This window comes from Empidonax traillii, unplaced genomic scaffold (genome assembly GCF_003031625.1).
Source record: "Empidonax traillii isolate 1590-97213 ecotype Southwest subspecies unplaced genomic scaffold, ASM303162v1 scaffold217:size1918799, whole genome shotgun sequence".
Classification (NCBI taxonomy): Eukaryota; Metazoa; Chordata; class Aves; order Passeriformes; family Tyrannidae; genus Empidonax; species Empidonax traillii.
The window spans coordinates 422,135-443,257 of NW_020955410.1; the positions used below are offsets into that span (position 1 = coordinate 422,135).

The window sequence follows — 21,123 nt, forward strand, 5'->3', positions numbered from 1 at the left end:
ATTAAAAACAGAGAGACCCTGACCACTGCAAACTGTTATCACTGAATGCAGGGAACCTTTGACTGCACTCAGGAAGACAGAGGTTCACATCCTACATAACACACATTAGGACTTTAATCTGTCTCCTACATACACCCCAGAGATATGCTGTAATTACTGAACTTTTCTTGCTGGGGCAAATAAATCTCCCTACCCCCCAGTTTTTTCAAGAGAGAGAAAAAAAGTCTCAATATTATCCCACTTTGGAACTGAAACAATTTTTGAAACTGAAAAACTTTTTGTGGGTGGGGAAAACCATTTCATACCCAGCTCTATCTTTAGAGTTAAAGCTGCATTATATGTCCACAGTCAATGACAGAAAATTATAACTGCCAAATTTTGTAAACACAAGCATGTGAGCCGAATCCAGAGTTTCTTGAACAGTAAACACCAGATGTTGATAAGAACAAGTTCACTTATCTCTGTATCCCATCTCCAACAATATCCTGTTGCAAAGGCATGCTTGTAGGAGTGTAAGAAACATACCATGCAGAGAGTGATCTTTTCTCAGTATAACACCTCTACTTTCAATAATTATTTTACAGACTTCCTGTGTTATAAAGGAAGGTAAATCCCCTAAATTAGCTGTAGCTGGGCAGAGGAAAAACAATTTTTCCAGGGATATTTCGGTGGGGGTTTTTTGGGCTTCGTTTGTTGTTTTTTGGTGGCTTTTTTACTGATTGCATCTAGTGATCTGTCTATGTCCTCATGCTTGCAGCTTTGCAGCACATTTTCAACCTTATTTCTGAAAATGCGGTTCTTATTGCTGTCGTAAATTGACATAAGGTATGCACCCATTCACCATCAGTGAATAAATTATTATTCATACCCATGGAATAAAAATTTGTACGAAGAATTTGTTGTCTTCGATACCCCCACATCACCTCCGTCTTTGCAAACAATGCTGTCACAGAGTGAACTGGATCATCCTAAAGATCCATCAGCATTCATGCAGTGAATAGCATGAAGGGCAATTGAAGTGAGTCAATATTGATTTACTGACATAACAAAACTGCAGAAATGTTTATGTTAAGAGTAACACCGACACAGACACACTATGCACATTTACACAACTGAACACTTAATGATATCTAAATAAATATATATCAGATGGAAAGAACAATTATTTTCCACCAAGGGTGGGATTCAATCCTGGTGACCAAAAGACAAAAAGATCTTTACCAGAGAGGTGCCCCAAGAATCAATTTGTTCCCCAGAAAATGCAGTCTGTTAGAAAGGTGCTAACAGCTTTGGAGACTGTCCCAGTACATTAACCCTGTAAGTGAGAAGGGGGAATCCCTCATGCCTTCTGCAGTCCAACATTCTGTATTGATTAAAGAAATAAAATCACTTTCACAGTCTGTGTACATTTTAGAGCTAAATACAAAACCATGAGTTAATGTTATGAGCCTAGAATTAATTTAATTTTAAACAATATGAACCCTAGCCATCTCTCCCACCCCTTCGAGACAGAAGTTTCTTCCCTCAGTTTTTTGATTCATAGCTCTAAAACTTTTACTTGACCTATATAAATAGCTGGTAAAAGAACTATCAACCACATGGATCAGGTTTTAAATAGGAACATGACACCGCCAGTGAGTTATACAACTGCCTGAAAGATAGCAGTGAACTGCTCAATATTGGATTCCCAGGATCTATTCCTGACTCTCAGAGAGGAGTGTGCTCTACTGGCTAATGATAATATAGTCACTGCAATGAATTTGGCCTATTTATCCTGCAAACACTGCTGTAAGCTGAATGAAACTTGCTTCTCTCTAGGCTTGTCCATTCCACTATGTATATAAAGTAAGAACTAATGTCAAGCAAAAGAACCTTTGTTCTGCAGTAACACTCACACAATACATAAAGATTCAGAAATCTCTTCATGAAGAGGAATAACACATCTCCTCTTAGAGCACTTCTCACAACCAAGCACTCCTGGTGTCAGGTATGCCAGTTTCCCACAAAACGTACAGCATTGTTGGAATGGTACAGTTACATTAGGGTTTTATCCCAAATGCTGCAAGCATTAGAATTTTATAACATTAAAGAATAAAAAGTATCTTATTCTATTTATCAAAATAATGCAATTTATTATAATTATCACCTAACATTAGGTTGAAAGATAATATATGAAACTTGTTACCTGGATTGTGTCGGGCAATATAATCAAATGCCCAACATGCACCTTCTTTGACTCCTGGGTCAAAGTCTTCCAAGCAAATCACCAGTGCTTCCAGTGCTCCACACTGAACTACTGCCTGAGCTAGCTGTGGAGAATGTTTAGCAATCGCTCTTAGCACAAATGCAGCTGTTTTCTTGTAGTAACGCTAGACAAATCAGAAAAAAAAACAAAACAAACAAACTTTCACTAACATTAAGTAGTTCAAAGCATAATATAGTACAGACGTGCCTAAATTAGACTTTTTTAGCAGCAGCAATATCTCATACTGATCCAAATCAGGACCAGTAGACATCACACAAACAACAAACCTACAGTTCTTTGAGACAGTTCACAATCTAAAATCTACAGTAAGGGCATAAACAAACAGAAAAAATGAGAGGGCCAAGAGGATATGGGGAAAAGATAATAGTATAGATAAGTCTGTTTGTTCAAGTGAGTAGTGAACGACAAGAGCTGCAAAAACAATAGCTCTTAACATATTTATCCAGATTACACAGGTTATGCAGGGCAAGCTCCTAAAATCATTCTATCCATCTGTGATACTAGCAAGGTTTTACAATTTCTAATGCAGATACCCTCAAAACATCTCTATGAGAAAACATTGTTTACATTTACAAACAGGAAACTGAGAGCATTAGATCCAATAAAATGGTTTAGGATCTGAATCATGAAATGCCTAAATACTGCCCAAAACCCACAGCTAAGATCCTGAAACCCATCCCTCCCACACCCAATCCTGAATGACCCTACATTTTGACCAAGCACCCTGCAATTTTACTCCTGCATGTGTGCAGAAACAGCTCACTTTGTACAGGACTAAGCACTTGGGCACCTCTGTCATAAGTGCAAGCAAGTCTAAGGTCTTGTCTCTGTTCTGTCCATCTTCCTCAGTGCTGGACCAATAAATGTTTGAGCATGGACATATAATATATGACACTGCACAATCACAGGGTTCCCATGTAAACTGCAGCAATAGTTGTAGTTTCTTCTAAAAGCATAGGAAAAGTCTTCCCCCAAAAAGTGACATTTCAGTCTCCTCCTGCAGTTTCTTAACTCTCACTGGGGTATGGAAGCTGAACATTAAGTTTCTTCCACTGCTTTACACTTTCAAAATCTAGAGCCCAGGTAATGTACTCTAGCCAGAGAAAACCGTGTTGTGAGACAGTTCTCATCCCTCATAGGGGACATAAGTAACCTACTGCTAAGTTCATGTGCCCAGAGTACACTCTCCAGCCTGGCCATTGACAGATCATCCTATGGGAAAGCTCTAGAGGACTCTTCTTCCATGTACCACTCGGCTTTGATCTCATCCCAAAATGATTGATTCTCCCCTGCTCTGCACAGGGAGCCTGGCCACTTTACAGTGCTAGATTCCTACTCTCAAGGTACCCAAAATTTAAACATTGCAAAGCCCACATCCCTTTTGGATCAAGTCCAGAAAAACAAAGAACCACGTGAGTGCTTTTGTGCATCCTGTAAAGTGCCCCAACACCTTTAAAAGTCTGATCTAAAGCACTAAGGTACGGCAACCAAGAAGTACCTGCAATGGCCCCACAGGAAGCAAAGTGGACCCAGGCCACTCCCTGGCCCTGAAGGAAGGTGACACAGCATATCCCATTCATCCACCTGAACTCCTCCTTCCTCAAAGCACAATGGCCTCATCTATGCTACTGGAAAACTATCCCTGCCTTGTGTTACCTTTAAACCACGTCCAGGCATTGTTGAGTAGTCTGATGGCTGGCATTGGCTAAAACCACATCAGAGAGCATGGTAATGATTAACAAGCACAGTCATCTTCCAGTGCTCAAACACATGCCCTTACCTTCTTTAGTTTACCAGTACTGATATAATTCTTTAATGCCAAAAATCCAGTCTTCTAAGTTAAGGCCTACAAGCAGGTACATTAAATATAATTTACAAGCAAAGCATTAAACCTCATTTAGGGGGAACAGAAGTTAAGGGAAACAGAACAGACAAATGGTCAAATTCTCAGATAATTTAAGTTACCCTAAATTTTGATGAACTCAGTGGAGCTATAGTTTTTTATATCAGTCTATGTCTGTGCAAATATGGGTATGCTATTTCTGTTAAGTAATTATGCTCCTGGCAAAGAAAAACACTTATTTGTTTTTATTATTCAAAACACATTATTTACAAACAAATCATATTCACAGGCAACAGTCAAAACACACTGTAAAACGGGACTTTGCTCTGTTTAATTGATAAAACACTGATCTGGGATGTGACCCTGTAACTGTTCTCCATAAATCAGTGGAAATAGTATTCATTGTGTACTCAAAGAATCTCATCCTTAAATATAAGACGTTGATGCATTACCAGTGAGTGGAATGGAAATGTGGGTTTTTTGCCTAAGAGAAGTGGCAAACTGTATGCATTACTAAACTCTGCATGAACTGGATAATGAGTTTCACTTGCTCTCAGTCACCAAGGCATATTAGGCTTTCCATGACCTCAAACTAGTCTTGCTGCTGCCCCAAGTAATTCTAAATTACAGCTATCTGAGTGTAATGACAGCATGGGCAGTAACATGGAAGAGATAAATCAGGGTACTCCAGCTAATTTAGTGAGAGGTTTGAGTTGTAGCAGGGGACAGTTTCCAAACCAACACAGAGGGTAGTTGTGTTCCACTTCTTCCCTTAAAAATAGAAATAAAATAACCAAAATGCTTATAAACTTGTCTAATTAAAACCTTAACTTTCTTTCCATGCTACACCAGTATCTTGCCATCAAAGTTTTTCTTTAGCTTTTTTTTCCCCATGATTAATGATTCTATTTGCACAAAAAATATGCAATGAGTACTTACATCTATGTTTCCCTCAAAAGACTGAAAATTAAAATATATAGTTTCCCAAATTGTATTTCCATTGAAAACCTACTTCTTCTAAATCAAAAGTGCAACCTTAGTATGGCCATGATATCAGTCCACTTAACTCTCGGCTGTCTCTCTCCAGTTTTTAGGAACCTTACTAGGAAGTATTTCAGTTAATCTAGGTTAGCATCACTGGAAAATCAAAGCTGGAGGAGACATGGAGCTTGAAGAAAAATGTGTAAAAGGGAGTAAAAGAGACCACCAGATGTATTTGCATTGCAATTGTGACTATAGTCTATACTTTGTTTGGTTTTGACAAATATGAAAACGAAAACCTTTCAGTATATATATATATATTATACATATACTGAATATATATATATATTTTTCCTATGCCGGTGGTTTGATGTTTCTCATGCTACAGATTTCCAAAAGCCTGTGTTTGGAGATATTAAATATTTCATTACAGAAGTTGGGGGGTTTATATGTATTTTACAATTGTCTGGTATTACTGACAAATCCTAGTCACTTATCACCCCAGCTTTCAAATAGTCTCAGTTTTAAAGAAGGAGCTTTCACAAAGCAACATCCAACATTTTAAAAACATTTCAGTGCAATGAATGTATTTCCTATAGTGCGTTAAACAGTAATATGATATTTTAAAGTCAAGCTTATTGGAAGTCAAACTTAAGCACACAGTGATCTTGCAGAAGTTCAAACACACACATGCTGCTCTGACTTCAGTGCATTTAATGTCATATTAGAATAACAACAGATGCTGATACAGAAAGATTTCCCCTTCCCTGTGCAGTAGTAAAAAAAAAAAATATTACTTAAGAAAACAATCATGCCTTACATTCTCCTCAGGCAATGAACACACGAGCTGTGGAAGAATGCCTGCCTTCACAATTGCCTCTGCCAAGTCCACATTATAATCAGCAAGTCTCCCGAGACCCAAGGCAGCAGTCTGTCGAACACTTGGGACAACATCCAGCAAAAGAGGTCTCAGCAAAGACACTACACCTGAGGTACAGCAGGAAGAGAAAATCCCATTTGGTAAGCAGACATATTTCTAAACATTTGCCTTTATTCATAAAAACCTACTCTTCCAGGTAATAAGAATATGTAGGAAATCCAGGTGTTCTGCTGAAATGAAGTTGGCACTTGGATAGCACTGCTGTTTCTGACTGTTTTTCATAGGTACAAAACAATTCTGAAATATAAAAAAGTCACATGTAGAAATAAACTGTATTCAAATATCTGTAAAATACATGTCTTAAAGTTTACATGAGAAAATAAGGTATATTCAAACATATATAAAATGCATGTGTTTACATATTCATGGAAAACTCCATCCAGAGGCCCTGGTGAGAAGACATTGTCTTGTCACTCATTTATCATGCCAGCAGAACCTCTACACTGAATTACACCAAATTACATTTCATCTGTTATAAGCAATGACTTGATTTGGAGACCAAAACCCACATTAAATTACACTCCAGATAGAAGAGTTGAAGATTTTCTTATCATGTTATTATTTATGACGTGTTTCCACTTCTGCCTTCACAGTGTATCAGTTAAGCATAAAGAATATGAAAGTACCAGCAAGGGGAACTATAAGTAACCAGAAACTGAATGACTGGATAACAAAATGGCAAGTGACATGGAACTCAAACAGGATACCCAACCCCAACCTTTTATATGCAATGATGGACCCCGAACAGATTACTATCAACCAGAAGAAAAATCTCACTGTAAGAACAGACAGTTCTGTGGAGATAGCAGCTCTTGCTCAGTAGCAGAGAAGAAACTTTACCCACAGAAGTACACAGGGTGTTCAGGACTATTTGGAAAGGGGTAGAGGCCAAAGCAGAGACCATCACTATCCTACATTTAATACCATCCAGTAGAGTGGAACTGAAAAATGTACAGTTAAAGGCAACAAGGATGATCCAGGATGACCAATCTGTATCTGAAAGCTCCTTCTACAGTTAAACTAAGACTCTTCAATAAGGATAGAAATGAGATCCACTTGGTTACATAAAAAATGTGATTTGTAAGGTCTGGGAAGGGAAAAATCACTTGTATTGTGATTCTTGAAATGTGCTTTCCCTCTACCAGCCAGCTGCATGAATTAACACTTTAGAGCTTTATACCTCAGCCAGAAAGCAGAGCTCTCCGAAAATGCAGATATGCTACAACTGAATACTGAACTCTCAGAGCTACACAGATTATCTTCACATCAGCTCTCTCAGTCCTTTCCACAACATAGTTTTGGTAACGAAAGGAAAGATTTAGTTGAGCGACTGGGGAAGAAAGCAAGACTTCCTTCCCCAAGGACTCCTGCGGTTATTAGCAGTGAGCAAAGGTCTTTTGGTGCGACAGTCCCACAACAGGGAATCACGGCCTAATGGAAAGTAACGCCCAGGCGTTCAACAGGCACACCATGACAAAGAAAAGCTGAGGACCTCAGAGCAGGGAATAGTCCAAAGGAATGGAGGCTACAACAATTACATCCATAGCATACTTCCTTATACAACGACACTGAAAAGAAAAGAAAAAAAAAAAAAAAGTAAGTTGAGCAGCAATATAATTCTCACCTTTATTTTACATCAAAACCAATTGCTCCAAGAAAGAAGAAAATAACCTAATAATCTATACATGGCTCTGAAGGAGCTGGGAGTGCAGAGGCAGAAAAACTAACCATGGAGGCCACGCTGCCCACTAATGAATTTGTGGGAAGGTCAATACTCCAGACAAAAGCTGCACTGTCATGAGAGGTACAGCCTCCCAGCATGTTCACGAGTCAGAATAAAACAGGTCTCAGGGGGGTACACAGTAAAAGGAGAAAAGAGAAAAGTAAAATGAAATTGTGGTTTCTAACAGCACTACAGAAGCACCAAAAATGGCTCTGTAATATGCATTAATTGAACATGGACGTGTAGGACCTATGGAACAGGTCTGCAATGTGCTGGTGCCTGCTCACACTTCTGTCAAAGCCACTGGGAGCTGAAAGAGGCCTCCTGTGTACAGCTGACAAAAGATAGATCCTCCAGTATTGTAAGATCAACGTGAATTCATTTAGCACTTTGCAGAAGTCACTACTTAGAAATGCGGTCATCATATTGACATTTTCTCACAAACTCCCAAATAGCAGGTTTGGTCTCATTAGCAAGTTATGCTTCATATAAAAAAATGCACTAAGTAATTTATATGACAAATTAAAAGTAAAAGCAAATGAGTTGGGACCAATACTATATATCATCTGTTATCTTCTCGTAAGTCATCTGCACCCTCTGTGGGAGGGCATTTCTTGTCCTTCCCTCTAACATCAGTTGCATGGTCAAACTGCTGCTGAAATTCCTAAGTGGACCTCATGCTGTTCTGACTCTGTCTACACTGAAGGTATTTCAGTGAAGCAGGAACAGTTAGAAGTAGTTCACTTGCATTTAGTGTACACATATTACATTTTACTTGAGATGATAATATGAAATAAGATTATGTCATAAATTTTAAAAAGAAAAAAAATTAGTTTTATTGATACAAAAGAGACTGTTAGAAGTGATTGAGGGAGAGGGAAAGGAACACTTCACAGTGCAGTGTCCTGACCCTAAAAAAGCCAAGACCTGATGGCTGGGACATTGAACTAGGATATGTCCAACTGGTAACGTCAGTTCTGGTGATGGTCTCGAAATTCACTGAAATTTAAACAGATTAGAATCACTTTACCCAGGAGCTAGGTCCGGACCACATGACGCATTTCTGGTCTTTGTGACATAGCTACACACTGCAAAATGTAAAACCACATACAAGAAAGTCACACATACATACACTTTGAGTTGTCCCAAATATGAGATTTATATAATTTGTATTTTCAAGATTAGCTGATACAGATTTCACTTTTTAGAACAGGGTAAAAAGCCTTGAATCTGAAAATATTTCCATGCAGCATGCCTCCCCATGACCAATACCATTCATTTCATGGCAGTATAAACTTTGTAAAGTTGGGTAATAACATTTAAGCATCAGCACAAAATGTTCTACTGTGAATTATTTTAATTGGTACAGCTTAAAGTGAGGAAAAAGATGAAATGTAAAATGGGAGTTACTGTTTGAAGAAAGAGCACAAGATGCTACAACAGGGTTAGAAAAAAAACAGGTTTAGAAATAACAGCAATTGTGCTGATCCTCAAGGAGACTATATTTTCTTAAAGTGATGTCTGAATGTGAAAAGAGACAGTGGACAAATAATTATCATAGAGAGAATTTTCAAGGAACAAGACAAAGAAAAATCAATTCCTGTTGCTGTACAAGCCTTATACTGACACCAAATTAACTAAGAATTGAGAGAAGTGCATAGGCCTAGATTATGCCTGCACTTTGACATAATTAAAAACTTTTACCTTTACTTTCCACCTTCTCTTAAGACCACTTTCTTTCTTTGTGTTGAAATGCTATCCATCATCTCCAACTACTCTGTAAGACCAAAGATGTGAGCAGTTTTCACCACAGTCATGATTTTTACATCTTCAGAAAACATAGTATTTCTTTCTTTACAGCACTTTTTAAAAAAAATAATTAATTCTGACAGCATGGAAACAGCTACACAGATTCTATAGTCTCCACTAAAACACCTATAGGAAAGCCAAGATATCCACCTTCTCTTCTGACTTTTGAAGATAGTGCTGAGAAGGGCAGATGTGCCTGAAACAGGATGAAGCTTTCTGGCACTGTCCCCTGCTCAACTCTTTCTCCCAGAGTCATCTGTGTTTGGCGAGCTCCTCAATTTGATCTCTTCCTTTCAGCTATCCTGACTACAGCTAAGTTTACCCCTCTTCTCCAAAGAGGTCCAAGCCAGGAATCCTATCAGCATTTTTAATTAAATTCAAATGTATCTAACATTATCTTAGAGTGGAAAAATAGGCAAGAACCTTCCAACAACTTCCTTTTACTTTACCATTCACTCAAGTGAACAAGGCCGTACAGATCAGGGAGTAACAATGTCTTGCTGCTGAAACTTTAGAACTCTTAGGTCTTCTTCCAAATAAGTCTGTTGTGACAGAAGTAGGAAATTCATTAACTCTAATTCAAAGGCAACCACACACAAAGTAAACTACAAAATAAGGCATTTAGACCATTGCACTAGATTTGTTTTGGAAGAGTTCCCACTAGCACTCAGAAACTGAGTAACAAAGAATTACTGCCAAATATTCTCTCTTGCATCACAGAACCTTGACTGACCTTGGGCAAGGAATGATTCCCCTTTCTATCCTCAGTTTCCCACTCAGATTTGTTTTAAATAATGACACACTTTAGAAGCTGAATCACACACACTTCTCAAGTGGAGATGTTATACAGGCCTGATGTACTTTCTTTTAGCAAGTAAGTGCTGGCTGCTGCTTATCTGGGAAAAAAAATCACTCAGAGCAGCAGTAGGTTCCAAATTTTTTTCTTTTTTTTTTTTTTCCAAGTTTCTGTAGCCAAACAAATAGTCGCTATTCTGGAGATAGCAATCTTTGCTTAGTCATCTTGATTTCTTGGGGAAAACCATCTGGAATCTATGCAGAATACTTCTACCCTCCTCCCATCCCCATCAAATCCTTATCAAACTTGACTAATCACAAATCAGAGAAACATCACTACAGTGGAAATTCTTTCCATTTCTGCACCTGAAGATGACCGCTCCTACCCTATTCTCCTTCCTTAAAGGAAAGTTTATTTCTGTTTTAAAATGTGGGATAAAGTCATTTTACACTACTGCTGTTTCTGGACTCCCTCTTATCTTGAAGATTCTGTCCTTCTTTGGATCAAAGATAACATCTCATTTTAGCGTGCTACCTCTCACATTAAGAACATTTACTGAGCTAACACTGGCACTCACACATTTATCATATGAGCTTCATTTTCCAGAGCTCCTCATGTCAAATTCAGCTGAATTAACAAGGAAATACAATGGAAATTTATTTCTGCCTCATCCCAACTCCCTATCTTCAACTGCCCTTTGTTAGAAGCAGCATAGCAGTGAGTTTAAAGTCTCCTCCTTAAAACAAATTTCTCAGAAGAGTAGTGAGAGAGAATTTTCACACTCACTCATCTTGACACAGCCTCTTCCAGAGACAACACAGTATGCATGTCTCAAGTACAGACTCCTCAAGTGTGACTCGCCATGAGAAAGGACTCCTCACTGCGACAGTTCCATGCACAGCACAACTACAATCCTTCAAAGATCAAAGGGAACATGAATACAGTTTGGTAACACAGACTCTGGGTAATCAAGTAATTCGTACAGCAATTACCAGATGGTGTGGGACATAATGCAGATTCAGTTTGACAGTATGACTGGAGATTTCTGAAGGATTGAGGAGCAGTAAGTTTCTCTTCCTTAGATGCCAGACCCTGTTTCTGCATTAATGGAGCATAACTAATCCTGTTCCAAGAGGATGAATTTCTGAAAAACCTCTCAAGGGGCTATTAGTGGCTACCACACAATCCTACACAGACACACCAAAACCAAGGTGGTCACAAGGAGCTCTCTCTTCTTAATGGCCACTTGTTAAGATGAGACTGAAGTTTCTAACAAATTCTGGTTTTGGTATTTTACTTGCAAATCTCCAAACAGGTCAGGAGGCTAAGGAGAGGAAGAATCCTGGAGCAGTTGAGCTTCCATTTGATTGAGTTACAGGAAAAGTCAAGTCCTCCAGCTTCAGCTGCATTTACTTTCTCCTTTCATCTCTCCTACTTTCCTTAATATGCAGCCTCCTTCCTCTCTTCACCAGGTACCACCATGTCATCAAGCCTTGGGGAAAGCCACTCTCCACACTTGATCTGCTACAACTCCCAAAACAACCTTCTGCCTTTCATGCCACATGGCATACTTCTCTCCCACTTCTCCTGCCACAAATGCTCAGCAAAACTTTTACCTCAAAATAAAAAATAAAATAAAAAATAAAATAAAATAAAATAAAATAAAATAAAATAAAATAAAATAAAATAAAATAAAATAAAATAGCGCAAAAAAAAAGCATCCTTCTCAAGAGAGAACACAAACCCCAGTGTTGAAACTGGCTACATGGGGGCACTGGAGTCTGTACATGCATATCCACTTTCAAGGCCCAAATGCTTCCAGTAAGTTTTCTATAAAGCACTATGCTATCAAAGCACATTCTTTAACATTATGCAAAATGTGGAACTATATCCTAAAATTGCTTCCCAGAGTCTGATCTTAATTACAGGGCCAAGTGTTCAACTATCACATTCAAAAATGGTACACTTAAGATATGTACAATAGAAAGAAAAGTTGATGGGCAGAAAGACTCAGTTGGAGGAGAGAAATAGATTTGAACAGCCTTTCCTCAATAATAAAGGCTCCTAAAACCACTCCAAAGATGTGGAAATATAGCTCTTAAAACCTGTCACCAGTTAGCTCTGAAGGTGAGAGAAACCTAACACTGATGACAATCACCCTTTACTTACATAAAAACAGACCATAAAGTAGGGGAAAATCTGCCATGCCCCAAGGGTTTGTGGTGGAGCCCCAGTCCGACTCAGATGAGCCCTGCCCCCAAGCCTCTTGCCAACATGAATTGTGAGGAACAGATACAGGAGAAAATGCCTAGAGGTAAAAGGGGAGGAGAGGGCTCAGTCCTGGACTATAAGACCTCAAAAGCAGCTTGATATCAGGCATAATGGAGAGGAGACCTGGGCTCAGGGTCGTGGGCTGATGGAGTGGGAGGACTGTTGGAAGAGACTCACTGGGAAAGGATCTTCCTTTACACTGGTATTTTGGAACTTTCTTGGAACTCTGCAGACTGCTCAGCATGTAGGTAAGGCAGAGGAACAGCGGTTGAAGTTATCTGTCCTAGATGATAAAAACACCGCAGCAGCAAAGAGAAGGGAACCCAGGTGTGTAGGGCCCCAGCACACAGGCTGCTGTACCACACAGCTTCAGTGTTTTTCCCACGTTCCATACTCAGTTTTCCCTATGAGTTCCACAGCCATTATGCTTAAGAATGTGATTAGCCCCAAGAAAGGGGTTAAAGAGTTGATCTTGTAATATCTTTAAAGTCAAAGGCTAAATTCCAAGACTAAACTGTTTCTTAATCACCATGATGGCCTTAAATAACTTACATATCAAAAGCAACACTCATCACCATATGTTCTAATGCAAAATAAATAAATAAAAAACAATACTGTCAGATAATGCAAAAATGAATACCCAGATGTTAGTCAAGTCATACGCTGATATAAGTATTAAATATGAATTGTAAATGCCTCTAAAATAAAAAAATTAAAACAAAATTCTATTTCAATGGATTTCACTGCATTTCACACAGCAAAAAAGTATTAGACCCTCAGTGATTACCACTCTTAGAAATATATTAGTACCACCTCAGGGTTTCTACTACATCTATTAAAAGACAGACAGCTGCCTAAATCTCAGTGCAAGAAAGAGAACTCAAGTTCTCCCAGGTTCTGCCACTATAATTGAAAATGGTCTGTTTCTAGGATTTTAAATTTTGGAAGGATGAAGGGGTGTGGAGCTGAATAATGCATTCTAGTACCAAACTTCATGAGCAGTAGCTGCCAAACGAATAGATTTATTTTTAAAGAGCATGTTTAAAACTGCTACTATCAAAGTAGCTTCTCCCATTAGTCACCACGCCTCCAGAAACAAGATTGTCATTGTTTCACATGTATATTTACTAAATGGAAAAGTTTTTAGTTTGGAGGAGATTTTTTTTTCAAAGCATCCACTAATAAAATGTTCAAATGACAAACCCTGTAATTACTATTCATAGTAGGATTTAATAATAAGAAACAACTTTATCAAAGCCAGAGAGTTGGAAAACACAAAGAAATGAGTTCTGAGACAAAGGAATTTCTCTGATCATTCCTTGCACACCCCTACCACCAGAAAGCTGTTAAGCTCCCAGGCACTTGCCCCCTAGGACACTCCTGACCAGGACAGAGCCAGCGCCATGTAAATGTGTCAAAGTCCAGGGACAGATTCCAGTTCCCTGGTTACAACAACTTTGAGGAGTTCTGTTCAGTGAGAAAAACAGGTCCAGAACTTGATGAGCTACAGAAGTCTCAGAAGAGAGACGCCCTGAGAAAAGGTGCATTTCCTCTTGGCCCTCTCTCACCTTCATTCCAGCTTCCCAGCAGTTTTCCTTACAGGTCATACAAGAATGGTACCTTAAGGTTTCTCAGTAGCCAAGCCAGCATAAGGTACTCCTGCCTCTGATCCCAGCTGCTTGCTCCCCTCCAGGCTGCAGTCTCCAAATTTGCAATAATACCACTGCTTGTACCTGGTCTAATACCACAGATGCAGGGCTTATAGTATAGTAGAGAATTTCCTTTTCAACTACCTTTTCAATACACTTCCATCTTTCCTGATGTTAATATGGTGTCCAGAAACACCTCTGTAAAGAGTAAGGTCTCAAACTAGTATTTATTTTCCTTATAAGATTTTAAGTATTTATAAGGAGGACTTCTAAAATGGGATCAGATGCTTTATTCCTTGAGCACTGATCTTTCACTGCTGCCAGTCTGAATTCTTAAGGGCTCAATTTTGTTCCAATTCAAGTCACTGTAATCTTGCCTTCTGTGCCAGCCAGTAAAATACTAAGCCCTGACAACTTTTGAGATGCAACAAAAGAACCCTGCAAGGTGCCCCTGACTCCTATAACTAATATAAAATTACAGCAGACAAAGACTTTCCTCATCTTCTTAAAACAGTGATCTGCATAAGGGATGGCTCGAATTCCTATTCACCAGAATAAGAAACAAGCCCCTCAATCACTTTATGCATGGATTTTTACAGAGATTCACGTATAGACAGATATCTTTCTTAAATCATTGCTTCAGTGCTCAAGACCATAAAAGATACATCAGTGATGTGCTAGAGAGCTATGTCTCAAAATATAAAGGTTTTAATAAAAGGACCAAATTTTATTTAGTGGGAGGGTTTAAAAAAAATACTTAATCACATTTGACTTAGGAGGAGGTTTTAAAACCTGTATCTAGAACATCCAGAAAAGGTGAAAATGAACAGCTATCATTTCAGTTATATAACCAACTATGTTATTTAAAGGCACAGGTGAGAAAGATGACAAAATATTTATGGGCCATTCAAACAAATTGTAATAGGAAACACCGTATTTGCAGACATTCCCCTCTTTTCCATCACCTGAAAAACTAAAGCCTGTGGAAAAGCAGCTCAGAGAAAAGAGCCAAGAAGGATAACCTACACCAATGTACATTTCCACATTACTACACAGAGCCTGATCCCTGTAAAATTAACCTTCAGACCAGCACCAGCTATGTGCAAAAGGAAGTTTCGGGCCTCTGAACTGATTATTTGTTTTGCACAAGTAAGAAATCAGTTCTGAGCTAGTTATCAACCAGATTACATCAAATAATTATTTTAAGAAGAAATGCAATGCATAACGAAAGTTAGCCTGGCACTTTGATTGCTTTCTTTAAATAGAAACTTTCTGCATTTTTTAATATGCTGAGCTGCAAGAAGCCTGCCTAAATGGGATCTCTCTCTGTGAGCTGCTAAAACCAGAACTGTAAAGGGACACAGAGGGACCTCTTCATATAAAGAAGACACAAATTATTCCTATAGCCAAGATGTCCCTTTGGTAAACAGGGATCACTAGTGTAAACTACAGCAGTGGCATTAACTCACTGGAAGATTAAAAACAAGACAAAACCAAAAAAATAATCAAGAGCCACAGCAAGGTAATACAAAAGGCTTCGTGTCAACGTGCCACTCCCATAATCAAAACAAATGTTTCATTAGAATGGAAATGACAGATACTCAATAAAACAATTTTAATAAAGTTGCAAATACAATAACAGAAAGTTGTAAATATTTACACCAGTGGCTTTCATTTTTTGTTTGCTTTTTTGATACCACTGTATTTGAGAAAAGACTGGCAGCTTTACGAGACCTGGGAAACAAGTATTAAAAACAAAATCTAGATAAACCAAAACATAATCAATTCATTAATACCACATGGCAAACCCACAATTGATCTACACCACATTTTCAAACTGTCATTCAGGTAATCGATTACCAAGCACTTCTTTTTCCTCTTTTAAGCTCAGGAACTCTGGCCGAGCAGAGTGGCCCAGTCTGCCAGATGCCAGCAGCACAACAGCTGGTAGAAGTGCTCCTGCAGCTCCTCTTTTTAAAAGTTCGATTTGTTTCACGAAATCTCACGACAAGAATGTAACAAAAGCAAATCCCTCCCAAACTGAACAAATCTGCTGACAGAAAGCATCGAAGAATTTAGTAACAACTTTTAAAGCCAATATAAAAATAGTTTATTCAAAAGTAAGACTTCCTTGGCAACTCAGCACTGGTTTCATCGGGAAGTCCAATTTCTGTACTTAAAGCTACAGTGGAAGCTAGAGGAAGTAAATGAAGAAACGGGTTATAGCGAGAAATTTTCCTTGAAGTAAACATGAGGTCACAGCCGGAGTCACCCCACTCCGCAAAGACCCGCGGGACACCCGTCCGTCGCTGACCAGCGCAGTCAACTTCTCCCGCGCCGCGGGCGACTCGGCAAAAATAAATTCTGGAAAATAAATCCCCGGTAACTGAGTGGCCAACGGGGGAGGAAGGGGAGAAAGAAAATAAGACCAGGGAAAGGGCCCGGTGGCCCCGCGGGACCTCGCAAACCCCCGCGGCCGCCCCGCCCGGCCCCGCCGGCCCCCGCGTACCTGCGCTCTGCAGGGTCTCGATGCTCTGCGGGCGGGCGGCGAGGTCGGCCACCCCCTGCACGAACTGCGTCCGGGCGCGCTGGTACTGCTCGAACACTGCGGGCGGCAGCGCCGGGGCGCCGGGTCAGCGGGCGGGCGGGGGCCACGCCGGCCCCGACCCCGGCCCCGCAGCCCCGATCCTGGCCCCGGCCCCGCGGCCCCGGCCTACCTTGTAGGACCTGGCGCTGGCTCATGGCGGCGCCGGGCGGGCTCCGCGCCCGCGGGGATTTCCGCGCCTGGGACGCGTCTCCCCGGCAACCGGGCGGAAGCGGGGCCGCGGGGGGCGGGGCCTCGCCCGTGACGCCACCGCGCCCTCCCGCCGCTCCCGCTGCCGCTCCCGCCCCGCCCCGCGGACGCCGCGCGGTGCCCCGGCCGGGCCTGGGCGCGGCGGGACGGGAGGAGATGGGGTGGGTGCGGGGCCCCGCGCTGTGCCCGGCTGGGGGCGGCTCGCACACGCTAGTCACAGGCTCAGGTGCCGGTGCAGGTGCGGGCATCGGCATCTACGGAGGTGCGCGGGTCCGTGCGGACCGACAGCCCCTCGGAGAGGGGACCGCCACTGTGCCACGCACACGCAGCACCCGTGGGGGGCGCGAACACGGCGTGACATCCACACGTGTGCAGGAGCTGTGTGCGCTCACCTCTCACCGGGAGCTGCTGCCCCAGGAGCGCCGGGAAAGGACGGGCACGGGCAGGGAAGGAGCAACGCCCGCAGGATCAGAGTGCCAGGATCAGAGCAGGGACGTGTCCGGGCGCAGCCGAGGCGCGGCCCCGGGCCCCGCCCGACGGAGGCTCGGGGGGTGTCGGGCTGCTGGCCCGGGGCCTGCCCACCCCCACTGACATTTGGTGCGCACCCGTGGGACGCGCTGCTCCGCCGGGAGCGAGTCCCTTGTCCCGGTCCGCTGCTGCGCAACTTGCCAAGGGCCCGGCGGGCAGGCAGGGAGAGCCGTACCGCTCCGGCGGAGTCCAGCGCATCGCCCGGCTGCTGCTCTGGGGTTCGCCTGACGGGCTCCCGCTCCCCTGCGCTCCCTGGGTGGGGGAGAAATAAAAAGAAAAATAAGAAAAATAATTAAAAAAAAAATAAGGGCACTCCAGAGCTGCGCGACCCCGCCGCGCCTTTATTCTTCTGGGAGGCGGGTTCTTTTAGTTTTTTCTTCCCTTTCTCACCACTGATGCGATTGCTCCTCGGGGATCTCCGCTCTTGCCCGACGCCGCCGCGCCGGCCCACGCAGGGGGTTTTTGCGCAGCACGAGGAATGAACTTGTCCTGCGTGGGGCCGCGGAGCCCCCGTCCATCCGCGGCCGGCGCGGTGCGGACAGCGCGGACGCCCAGGGACGAGCCCGTGGGCTGCGGCCACCGCCTCCGCCGGGAGCAGCGGAGGAAGAACGGCGGAAGAAGCGCCGTCCCTCGCTCAGTCTGTATCCGTCGAGGTTAATGATCAGCCCGAGCGTACCCACCCGCGCAAGAGATCCGCGCAGCGCCAGCTCCCCGCCCCGCTCAGCCGCGGTGGCCGTGGGTAGCATCCGCTCTCTCCGCGCAGGGGGAGCAGGGGGGGAAGGGGCACGGCGATGAGAGATGGTCCGGCAGCAGCCCTCTGACTCTGCCAAGCACAGGTACTGGTTATTCCTGTGCACCATAACAGTATTTTTAAAAAATTTTTTTCCAACAGCGTATGATTCCGGTAGATAAGTTGGACACTGTCTTCCACTTTTCCCATCTTAGTGCCTGGCCATAAAGACTAATTAGAAATAATTCTCTTCAAAACCGGGCGGCAAAGACATGGTTTCACCTATCAGTAAACACAGCCTTGGAGGTCTGTATAGCAACTAATGCAAACGGTGGGACGGGAAAGTTAAATCAGTGTTATCAGGGTTTGAATAGAAATAGACTCTACATCACGTCCAGTATCTTTTGAGAGCGATTCCCAAGACGCGGGATGCTTGTGAACCAAGGTAATAGTTAGCTCTGCTATCGATCAGGCTGCTCCAAGTGAAATTTTAATCCACAACAGAAAATCAGAGGTAATATTCCATTAAAAAAAGTCTCTTTCTGTAGCCACTCTATATCGCACAGTGACTTCAAGATTTCATAGGCTAGTAATTTGTCCTCCAAAACTCAAAATGTAAAAAATCAGACGGCTGACACTATACAAACATGGTATTTGATAGGTAGTATAAAGTTTTGTCTCATACCATAAAGTTGGAACGTTGAAGTTACTTCAGCCACATTTTAAAAGTTTGGAAAAGTGTAAGAAAGACACTAATATATATATTTTTTTAATCACCTATGTGTTTGCTCAGCTGAAAAGAGAGGGGCTAACACAATATTGTGGTCTAAAATGAACTATGCGTTTCTAGGGGTATTTAGTGCCAAAAAAATCTCTTTAACCAAACAAATTAAACAGGGGGTGTGCTATTCTTTACAAATAAAGGAGACAAATAAAATCAGATTGGTGAGAAGGTCGTTTGCCACAGAAAATATTTTGGGAAATTATCACCATGTGTACTTGAGAAAGGAACAGCTGTTAAACACATTTCTTTATACTTATTTCTGTTCTTAAGTTAAATAAAAAATAAACAAATGGTGATGAATTACTTCCAGAGGTTTAAAAAAAAATAAAAAAAGCAGATGTGTCGATTACAGATAAATTGATTTATCTGTGTAATTAAGTCTAATGTTTGGATAAGGAACAACAAAACGCACCCTGAGTACCACCACGATTTGCTGTCACACTTCGTTGCTTGCTAGTGAGAGTCTATTCACATGGTTAATAATAATAATGAGGAATAAACACCATGCAAATGCAGTCTACGGAAATGTCACCGGTTCTCGCAAAAGTACTGAAGACGGAAAATCATTTATGGAAATGACGTAGTTGTGAGACTTCATTGCCTACTGCTGGGGTGCTCATTAGTGGGAAACCTGTATCCTTAAGCGGGTGGTGTTAGTAATGACTGTGTTACCGCACACGTCAGCTTAAAAAATAAACCGGACGCCAGGGGAATAGGCAACAGTTACCCAAATGAATAATGTGCCTTCGCTTTCTGGTGGGTGTTCTTTAATCTCAGCCTTTGATTCACTCGGAAACATGCCCAAAGTGGGGCAGATAAGCATCGTTTTCCCCAAGATGGGGAAGGGCGAAGTTGCTCCTGGAGTTTTTTGGGGATGAGGCGTGCCCGGGTGATGGGTTTTCCCGGCTTGCTCTCGTCCCCGCGGGTGCGAGGCAACAGGTGACTCAGCGTCCGCACGGGAGAAGCCAAGTGCTCCGCAGGACCCCCCGGCTGGAAAGGCACTGGGTGGCAGGTCTATTGTCGGGCTCGCTGCCCTGCGACGGCTCATGCCCTGCGGTGCCTTGGCTGGTCCAGCCGTGGATGCTCCACTACGGCTTAAAACGGCACGACGCCCATTAAAAGGTGAGGTCTTCCCGCGCCTTAATGCAGCGCCTTCCCGGCTTCGGGACAGCCCGCCGGAGCTGCGGGTCAGCTGGAGCTGGAGCTGCCCCCGGCCGCCTCCCGCGCCGGTCGGCAGGGTCGCCCGATCTGCCTCTGGAGGGTCTCCTCTGCTTGCCAGTAAATTGTTCAAGGCGTTGAGGAGATATTTACAGGGTTACAGAAATTAGAGGGTTTAATTCTGTGTTTGCACGACTAAGCGCATCTGGTGGGAAGAGCAACGCGCAAACTCTTCCGCTCGCTCCCGCGGATCCGAATTGGAAACACTGGGTTTTCGAAAGCCAGGAGGTTGCAAGTGGAGAGGTTAGTGGGAGTGAATGGGATGTAGGAAACTGAAGCGCTCTCTCGAAGAGACTACACTGAGTGAAGAATCTTCAACTCCACATATAGCCTCTAATAAAATAAATTTGAATCCTTGAATAATATAATTTTCAAATTTAATTTGGGCTTTGCCGTTACCTGATTTTAGCAAAGACTCTATCAGAGAGACCATAGCAGTGGAGAATTCTCTTTCACACACACCCTCCCCCTGACCTTTGGCTCGGGGCTTCGGGGACTCACACCATTCTGGGGTCCCCTCTCCGGATTTTCGGCGGTGAGTTTAGTTTGGGAGACCTTCCTATAGAGTAAATTAGTTCTGTGAGGCGAAGACAGAAACGTCGAGGCACTTCAAACGCTCTAGAAAGAGGACTTCTCCTTTTTCTTCACTTAAGAGGACAACGCTGGCATTTGAACAGATATTTTTGACTGTAAATATGTAAAAGGTACAGATTTTGCTAGTAGAGATTGGTGCGTCGCCATTACAGTAGGCAAAGACTGAATAAAAATTTTAAGGGATAAATAAACCGGAA

The 21,123-nt window shown here is 42.2% G+C and overlaps 1 protein-coding gene across 1 annotated transcript in view; it reads right to left on the reverse strand.

Moving 5' to 3' along the window:
• The window catches only part of SPAG6 (sperm associated antigen 6), a 34,870-nt gene extending 17,778 nt beyond the window's left edge, over positions 1-17,092 (reverse strand). Inside the window, exons 1-4 of the mRNA XM_027887617.1 lie at positions 16,996-17,092; positions 16,788-16,883; positions 5,911-6,077; positions 2,186-2,369 (exon numbers count right to left, since the gene is read on the reverse strand). Of these exons, the coding sequence (XP_027743418.1) occupies positions 2,186-2,369; positions 5,911-6,077; positions 16,788-16,883; positions 16,996-17,020 (472 nt within the window). The 5' untranslated portion in view covers positions 17,021-17,092. The remainder of the gene's footprint in view (positions 1-2,185; positions 2,370-5,910; positions 6,078-16,787; positions 16,884-16,995) is intronic.
• Positions 17,093-21,123: the final 4,031 nt, after the last annotated feature.